The sequence below is a fragment of the Osmerus eperlanus genome, chromosome 1, assembly GCF_963692335.1.
Source record: "Osmerus eperlanus chromosome 1, fOsmEpe2.1, whole genome shotgun sequence".
Classification (NCBI taxonomy): domain Eukaryota; kingdom Metazoa; phylum Chordata; class Actinopteri; order Osmeriformes; family Osmeridae; genus Osmerus; species Osmerus eperlanus.
This window is the reverse complement of record NC_085018.1, coordinates 9,618,528-9,627,813: the sequence shown is the minus strand read 5'-3', so window position 1 is coordinate 9,627,813 and position 9,286 is coordinate 9,618,528. Positions and strand designations below refer to the sequence as shown.

Below are 9,286 nucleotides of genomic sequence, written 5' to 3'. Positions count from 1 at the left end.
CTGCAAAACGCCCGGTGAAACCTTCCCATAGACTTACTATTTATTCAGGAACAGGGTGTGCGACGAAAAGGTGGTCCGGGTAAATCTGTCAGTGTTCCCTTTTGAATAGAACAAAGAGTGTCACCTGCCTTCAATCATTCAATCACAGTTGTGTCAGGTTCAATCAAGTTATTTCAGCACTGCATGATTAACGATCATTCTTGTTACCAGGAAAATGAAACAAGATCAAGTTCCAGTGCCAAGAGAGTGAACAAGTGAAAGAGTGTGGAAAATATCTGATATCAGAAGAGATGAAAGAACACTGTAGAAACACTGAATTCTGAAATATAAAGAAAGGAAAATTAGGTGAATTTAGGCGACGAACAGGTGGAAAAGAGAGAAGGAAGAAATTAAAAGAAAAGTGATGCTTTGTCCCTTGAGGCAGTTTTCCAATTATTAACTGGCTCCCACTGTACCCTGGAGGGCTAAAGTACTCAATCAGTGTTGGGAGGTATTTGCTCTGTGTTCTTTTTGGCAAGCCCTACAGTAAAGTACACTTGCCAGCTTATATTTTATGCGTTGTTTTTTGTTCTGACTTTCCTGTTTGGTTGAGAGAAGTGACAGGTTTTAGCCTGGAACGGAATAATAAAAAATGTAGCTACTTGACATGACAGGAAGAAAGGCTTTATCGTCATTGTCCCACAGCAGCATGTAAGCTCACAGCTTTAATTGAACTCAAACCCATTTCAATTCAATAACTTGCAAATGCATTTCAAATGCAAACACATGCCAGCGTGCACACTTGCAAAGATGTGTGAAAAGTTCCTGTCTGTCTGAAGGCACACTACAGACATCTCATATTCACAAGAACATTACAATACATTTACATGTTAGTCATTTAGAAGATGCTTAGCAAACGCACATCCACACACAAGTGAATTAAAATGACCCATGCCTTAACCACACACAAACTAACAGTACATGCTAGGATTTGCTCACACTGCATAAATGAATTTGATTCAAATAAATGGCCATTGCGTCACTCCTAAGTCTGTATAAAGCCTTTTATTGTTGTGATTTACTCACGCAAGCCTGGTGTACAGTTCAAGTATTTACACAAGATGTGTGCCAGCCAAGTGATATGTGGTTGGCATCTGTTTGTGTTTAGGTGTGTAGGTTAGGGTTAAGAAAGAGAGAGATGAGCTGCTAGAAGACCTATGGGGGCGTGAGAAGCCTAGGGGTCAGATGAGACGAAGAGAGAGGTACTGTTGCAGCAGTGACTGGGACGAACACCCTCCACTGAAGGTGTCTCTGAAAGGACTTTGTATGATTTGATCAAGAAATCAAAAAAACATTCTCTCACCCTGACTAGTCACACATGGTAGCCAAGAAGATTCTTGCTAAACATCTGGCTAACATACAACTGAAATCAAGCTCCAGTTAGAACCTCCCATACATTTTTTGATACAAAATTAAACTGGATTGTTTAACTGTTAAGTTTCCCTCTGTCAATACAGCACACAGAGTATGGGTGTGGTGGTAACATAGGTACATTACAGCAAGAGATTACTATGCTGAAAGAAGTTGTAAAATACATAATTCATTCAAGCATAACGTTTTTGAGAAGTTCCCCTTTATCTAGTAATGGCTGTGTTAAACTTTAATAGTCTCGTATTGTCCAGTATTCCCATAGCAATTTGGTGAGGTAACTATATTTAGCAAATGCTGTTTCTCTTGCTCCCCCTGTCGTAACAAGTCTTTGCACAATGATACATGAATCTGGCCAAGTTCCTTTATTTATTTATGTACATACAGTAGTTTATGTAGACCATACAGATATTCCACAACTTTCCCTGATGAACATGTTTCCAGCTGGAAGACGTCAAACCCCCCAAACTTTTTTTTCTCAAACTTACTCAACAACTCACAACTCACTTTCATTACCACAGAATTTAAAGAAATTCTGACCTCTGACCTTCAAACTGCAATGGTCACATTCTACATTAGACAGATTGTCCTCCTCCACTTTCTCACTTTGTCTCTGTTAGCCTCTAGCCAGGGCCAGGGAAGGGTGTGCCAGAATTATTGCTTCACAATCTCTTGCAACCAGTCTGACAGGACTAGCCACTCCTCTTGGCCACTCACTGCTACGAGAACCAGGGAGCAGAAACTCCAGGCTACGATAGGAGGGAGGGGGCTAGGGAGGGGCGTGCAACCTGCACAGCTCTGCTGAATTGAGCTGCGTTCAGGTCAAAATGGGTGTGTCAACTCTCTTCAGGTGGAGGCGGAACCACCCTCCCCCTCCTTGGATGTGTGCAGGGATAAAAACCAGCCAGTGTCAGGAGTTAGTTACTCAGAGGGACTTGACTCTCCTTTGAAGCCTACTACTCCTCCTCCTGTCCTCCGTCCACTTTCTCTCTCCAAAGACGACACTAGCCCTTTTTACGACCGCAACCATGAGTTACAGATCAGGCAACACCTCCGTTCGCAAGAGCTTCTCCAGCCGCTCCTACGCTGCCCCCCAGACCACCCGGGTCAGCAGTACGTCTGTACGTCAGTCTGCCGGTGGATTCGGTGGTGGTTACGGCTTTTCGTCCGGTAGTGGCATGGGCGGAGGCAGCTACAATTTCAGCAGCTCCAGTGCAGGTGGCTATGGAGGTGGCTCTGGATTTGGTGGCGGCAGCGGCGGATTCATTGGGGCCCCCATCACGGCTGTCACAGTCAACCAGAGCCTGCTGGCCCCCCTCAACCTGGAGATCGACCCCTCCATCCAGATTGTCCGCACCCAGGAGAAGGAGCAGATCAAGGGCCTCAACAACCGCTTTGCTTCCTTCATCGATAAGGTGAGTTTCTGTTCACCCTGTGCAGCGCACACATCATTGACACCAGTTTACTATTCTCTTGAGCTTTTCCTGTCTGGGAAACGAACCGTTATGTCAAAGTTAGTTAACATTCTCTGATGTTTAACCCTCTGATAAAAACTGTTAAAAGCGAATGGAATCAGTCCATGATGCACAAAGTACCATGACATGATTAATTTAGGGACAAACAGTAATATTTGATATAATGTACTGGCACATACATATATAAAAATACCATTACTCAGTCTGTTTAGTTGTGAAAAGAGGAATCTGTTAACCAGATGCAACCTGACCACAGGAATCCAAATGGGTAATTAAAGTTAAGACAAGGCAGTGGGGTGGGTGTGGGGGGGGGGGTGAATCTTATCTGTGCAGTTGTTAATCTATCAATATTTCACGACCTTTATGATTAGGAGAAATATTTACAGAATCCTGTCTGTTTCTGGTCAGAGCTTGTTCATGAACAGACGACCCCACCCAACCCCAAAGAACTCTTGGTTTGCTGAAAGGTAGCTTGAAGCCTGTCCGGGGGCTGTGGCTGCGACAATGTCCCAGGGTGCTATCTAAATAAGGGTGGAGATTCAGTGGAGTGACTCACCCTACCCATACCTCTGAGATAGGTTCCCACCCCTGCCTGTCTATCTACAAAGTGTTTACAGAGTCCGAAGTCTAGCATTTGCAACTATCACACAGTTGTAATAGAGTGGCAGGAATGTACAGTGTGCAGAGTGGTGGAGCAACTTTCACTCATTGCCTGAAGCAACCACTTATTGGTTTGGAGAACATTCCCACCACATTCTAGGCATAGTTACCTACAGTCTGTGCTCTTACCCATGCCAACTATGGCACCACTGCAGACTCAGAGCTGAGTACACTTTGGATTTGGCTGAAAGTCAACTCTCACCAGAAGCTGAAGAACAAAGTAAACACACCCTCTGAGCCTGTATACTGAACGGCTTTTGTCTGGTGCAGTTTTACCCACCACACCTAGTTTTTTTTATATACGGCAGGCCTGAATGCGTGGCCTCGGGAATGAAACAGAGCGTATGTGATGAGTCATAGCCACCAGGGATGATAGGTAAAGCATAAATCACTTACAAAGCAGAAACCCTTCCCTGGCAGTGAGAGAAAAGGAGAGGGGGATGGGGGGGGGGGGTTAACACACAAGATAACAACTCACACTTTGTGGTCTTTTGTTTTGAGTGTGAGGAATGAGGACCTCCACGTCCCCAGACAGGTTTCTTCATGTCCTCCTAGGATGTAGACGGCTCCAATTGGGTGTGTCTTCACATCACCATATGTCGTTTGGGGTTATAACATTTGTGGACAGGGAGTGGCGTGTGCCCAACCCTGTGATGCTATCTACCGAGCTATGCAGGTACAGGGCGTGGCGTTTTAGTGCCTACTGTATATCTACGGCTACGTCCGAATGTACGGTTATCATTGGCCTTGAACAGATGCACACTCTGCATCTTTTTTTTTCTAAAGTATTGAGAATACCCAGTGCTTTTTTGAACCAAACATGGATTTAAGACTTAAGTTTAAACAATTAATGAAACATTTTCTTACCTCAACAGGATTCTGGCTAGTCACGTATGATAGCCAAGATTCTTGCTACACAGCTGACCCTAACCCTAATCCATTTCTTTGAAAACTTATGGATGTTTGGTCCATGTATACAGTAAGTTCAGTCAACCATTAGAATTGTCCATTCAACCACTACCCTTTTCTACCTCTCTCTACAGGTTCGCTTCCTGGAGCAGCAGAACAAGATGCTGGAGACCAAGTGGAGCCTCCTGCAGGACCAGACCACCACACGCTCCAACATCGATGGCATGTTCGAGGCCTACATCGCAAACCTGCGCAGACAGCTCGACGGTCTGGGCAACGAGAAGATGAAGTTGGAGGGAGAGCTGAGGAACATGCAGGGCGCGGTGGAAGATTTCAAGAACAAGTGAGTGATTGAGAAAATGCTAAAAATGCTAAGGCTGCTAAACATTCATGTTCCATTGTGACTGCCCAAAAGTACTTGTTTACATAGACTGTGCATTTTCCTAGGTATGAAGATGAAATCAACAAACGTGCCTCCGTGGAGAACGAGTTTGTCCTCCTGAAGAAGGTAATACCATAAGCAAATATTATTCGGCTTGTTTGTGTTAGTTGAGGATTTGTTGGAACTCTTCAGAAGTGCATTTCGTGAACAGTTATCTCCCTTCCCAGGATGTTGACGGTGCATACATGAACAAGGTGGAGCTGGAGGCGAAGGTTGACGCTCTTCAAGATGAGATCAACTTCCTCAGGGCTGTCTACGAGGCGGTACGAAACATCCTCTTTGCAATTTACATGAATCCCATCCGTGGTTGTGTAACATGCCATCCATGTCCTTTACTTTGCGAATGTTGGATCCGGGCTCTGATATCCCCTCTGCCTTCTCCTTGTTCTCCAGGAGCTGCGTGAGCTGCAGAGCCAGATCAAAGACACATCGGTCGTGGTGGAGATGGACAACAGCCGTAACCTGGACATGGACTCCATTGTGGCCGAGGTCCGCGCCCAGTATGAGGACATCGCCAACCGAAGCAGAGCCGAGGCCGAGACCTGGTACAAGCAGAAGGTGAGTCAAAGCTGCTGTTTGGGAAGCAGGACGTGGAGAGATAGAAATGGCTGGAAGAGTCTTGAGAGTCTTGACCTTTCACTTTGGTGTTGGTACACTGACCTGTCTTCTGCTTGGGGAACAGTACGAGGAGATGCAGTCGTCTGCTGGACAGTATGGTGAGGACCTGCGTTCCACCAAGGCTGAGATTGCTGAGCTGAACCGTATGATTGCCCGTCTGCAGAATGAGATTGAATCAGTCAAGGGACAGGTAAGGCGCTGTTGTATAAGAAACCCCTCTCTGCACCAAACACTAGCATATTAGCATTAGCTGTAATGCTAATGTTAAATCTCCTTGTTTTTCTGTTAAGAGCTAGTCTAGAGACTCAGATTGCCTAAGGATACCTGGTTCAGATAACTCAAATACTAAGAATATCTTCCATCTTTTTCTCCAGCGTGCTAACCTGGAAAGCCAGATTGCTGAGGCAGAGGAGCGTGGTGAGCTGGCTGTGAAGGATGCCAGACTCCGCATCAGCGACTTGGAGGCTGCCCTCCAGAGAGCCAAGCAGGACATGGCCCGCCAGGTGCGCGAATACCAGGAGCTGATGAACGTCAAGCTGGCCCTGGACATTGAAATCGCCACCTACAGGAAGCTGCTGGAAGGAGAGGAGAACAGGTGAGGAAAATGTTTATGTTTGCTACCCTCATCACCCTCCTCATGACAAACCTTATATGTTAACGCTACCATTTGCCACTGCTGTTAACATATGCTGACAATGCTTCATTCCCAGACTGACCTCTGGTGGCTCCTCTGCAACAATCCACGTCCAGCAGAGCTCCGGTGGTGGAAGTAAGTGGAACTTCAGTCCTTGTCTTATCATTCAAGCACACTCTTAACCCTGAATATATGACTATTGGTATGTGGACCTTACCAATAGTTATGCCACAAGCCGAACTACAGTTGTCATACCTGCAAGATCTAAAGACTTGTTGTCTTGGTTTCTAGACTACTCCAGCATGGGTTCCAGCGGTGGGTTCGGCTACGGCGGTGGCAGCAGCCTGAGCAGCGGCGGCGGCTATGGAATGGGCGGAGGTTCTAACATTACCAAGTCCTCCATCAGCACCACCAGCAGCTCCAGGAGACACTTTTAGACAGGAAGAAGGAGTCAGGTCTCTTTCCCTTTCTGCATGTCTCAATCTAGACCCTGTACCTATCCATGGTGCTATCCAATACACTTTGACACAGATTCTTCCCTCTTGAGGAAAAGTGAAAGAGCGAGGTATTTCCCGACCCTTAGAATTCACATCCTGGTTGATAAATTGGGTACTCCTGTGCCGTATAGAAACTCTGCGGATACAGAGAAAGGTGTAAATTTTTTAGTATTGAGAGTGATGAACACGATATAGAATTGTGTTTCTCATGGGTCGAAAAATGCTCGCTTTCCTTTCATTTGCCCTCTTCACCACCACTGACAGGTTATCCAGAAGTCATGACCCAGCATGGCCAAATTTGCAATCTTTCTGCACTGATGTCATTGAAAAGGGGAGAAAAAAAAAAGTTTATACATCTAAAGAATTATTGAAGCCAAACACTGAAAACACTTTTCTAGGAACCTCCTTGTCTTATTATAGCTTGTAACTATCAACAAACTGACATAATGCTGTGGTTAATGGTGGTCAGTCATATTCTTCCATTAGATTCTGTAGGGATGTTTTGGTTGAGCAGCTGAATGACATAACCCTCATCCTCAATGTCAAAAGGATGATTGCAGTCTAATCAGAAATTACTCTTCTACTTTACCATTGTATTACTGTTTTGTTGTTTGTCTGTTGCTGTGGCTGTCAACCGTCAATTGCTAGTTTCTCTGTACTGAAGAAGAATATACAGATTCGCCACTGTCCTCTTCACATGTTAAGCGTTAGGGTTGTTTTGAGCAAGGTGTGCTCTGAATTGTTTTCCTCTTTGTTTGGTTTCTGTATTTCATTAGATCAAAATGCAACAACGTTTTGACCATATTTATTTTTCAGTGTTCAAAAGTGTACCATCTTATGTTTTGAAATGTGCCCAAATTGCTGAAACGCTGAGAAATAAGAACCAATAAAATAAATCTGAGACATAACATGAGTATTTTTCCTTTCAAATTGGTGTTGTTTTATTGTATTTCAACTTCACAACTTGTCTTCCTGTTACCTTCTTTATTCAAATGGTTCAGGGATTGTGCACAAAATTGGGTATAGTGAAACTGCCATTAATATGATAATTTTATGATAAAATACATTTTCTCTGCAACTGGCAGTTTTATAATTACACATTTATCAAATGATAAGTTAGTGAATACATTTTCATCTAGCCTCATCTACTCTAAAACATCTATCGTGATGGGAATGAGCCTCTACCATTTTGTGTACTCAAGGTGGACCGATGACATGTATATTATCATAGCTGTTTTGATAGTATCCATACACAGTAACTCATATTAAGATAGCCAAGTGTTATGATACGGATAAAGTGCATACTAGGAAAATGTAGTAAACATAGCTACTTTACAAACTGAACATTCCAGCAGATTACATTTTTCCCATGTGTGTTACCATAATGTTTGCGCCATGGTTAAATACAAAAAGTTGTGAAACTAGCTGAACTTGCAGAGAACAGATGTTATTGTTGTGGCCAAATTAATCAAACAATCATCCAACCCAAGTTATTTAGAAATTCATCATCAGTCATTCACTGGAAGAGACATACCAGTGACGAGTCATGTATGACAGCCAAAAAAGAATCTTGCAAGTTGCAACCCATATAGATGACTTACTGCCAACATTACCTTCTCACAAAATGATGGAAGAAGATTAAGTATATATACCTACCAAAAACACAGCAGCAAGAGTCATCAGGAAATTGCACACATTTTACAGATGCATTGTGATTGTTACATGGTAGGCCATATACAGTCCGCATTCAACAATCATTTGGATAAATAAAACCGAAGAGAACCAAATAATGTGCATCACCTCACACATGATGTGATATTGACCTTCGGCAATGGGATTTGTCTAGCTATCTTGTAGTATAGCTGTGTATTCATAATAATAAGTGTGATTTTTTAACTCTGAGGGGATTTTCTACACAAAAAGAGCCAGAACAATGTGTTTTGTAGATAAGATCATGCTACATATGCTACATCTAGCCAGCGTATCAGATTTTTCTTGCATCATATGTGTAAAAGTTGTATTTTGAACAATAGTGTGAGACTGCGTCAGACACTGCGGAGTCCCATTCACGTTCATCACTCAGTGTTCGCATGCAATCACCCTTTCCAAGCATGATAGTGCCTGTGGCTCAGTTTGCTATAGTGTATAATTTGTAACTCTGAGGCTGGTGGTTCAAATCCTGGTGCATGCAGACATTTAGTATTATGCAGGTTGAGATGTGCTTTTATTATTCATTTGTCGCAGTTAAGTCTAAGCCTTTAACATCTCAATTACTAACATCTCTACCGCTGTACCATAGAGAGCATCCTTACAAACTGCATCTCAGTGTGGTATGGCAGCTGCTCTGTCGCGGACTGCAAATTACTGCAGAGGGTGGTGAAAACTGCCCAACGCATCACCGGTTCCTCACTCCCCACCATTGAGGCTGTCCAGAGCAAGAGATGTCTGCGGAGGGCACACAGCATCGAAATGGACAGCTCTCACCCCAGCCACAGACTGTTTGCCCTACTCCCCTCTGGGAGGCTCAAGGGTCCTCCGTTCCCGGACCAGCAGGTTCAGGAACAGCTTCATTCCTACAGCTGTCACTCTACTAAACTCCACGGGGATAGCCCCCCACCCCCACCTCCACCAGTGACTGTACTTC

At 44.0% G+C, this 9,286-nt stretch overlaps 1 protein-coding gene across 1 annotated transcript; it reads left to right on the top strand.

Annotated features, from left to right (window-relative positions):
* The first annotated feature begins 2,322 nt into the window (after positions 1-2,322).
* On the top strand, positions 2,323-7,550 carry LOC134018064 (intermediate filament protein ON3-like). Its single transcript, XM_062458059.1, has 9 exons — positions 2,323-2,822; positions 4,586-4,794; positions 4,899-4,959; positions 5,061-5,156; positions 5,287-5,451; positions 5,576-5,701; positions 5,886-6,106; positions 6,222-6,280; positions 6,437-7,550. The coding sequence occupies exons 1-9, from the start codon at positions 2,436-2,438 to the stop codon at positions 6,580-6,582; spliced, it is 1,470 nt and encodes a 489-aa protein (XP_062314043.1). The 5' UTR covers positions 2,323-2,435; the 3' UTR covers positions 6,583-7,550.
* Positions 7,551-9,286: the final 1,736 nt, after the last annotated feature.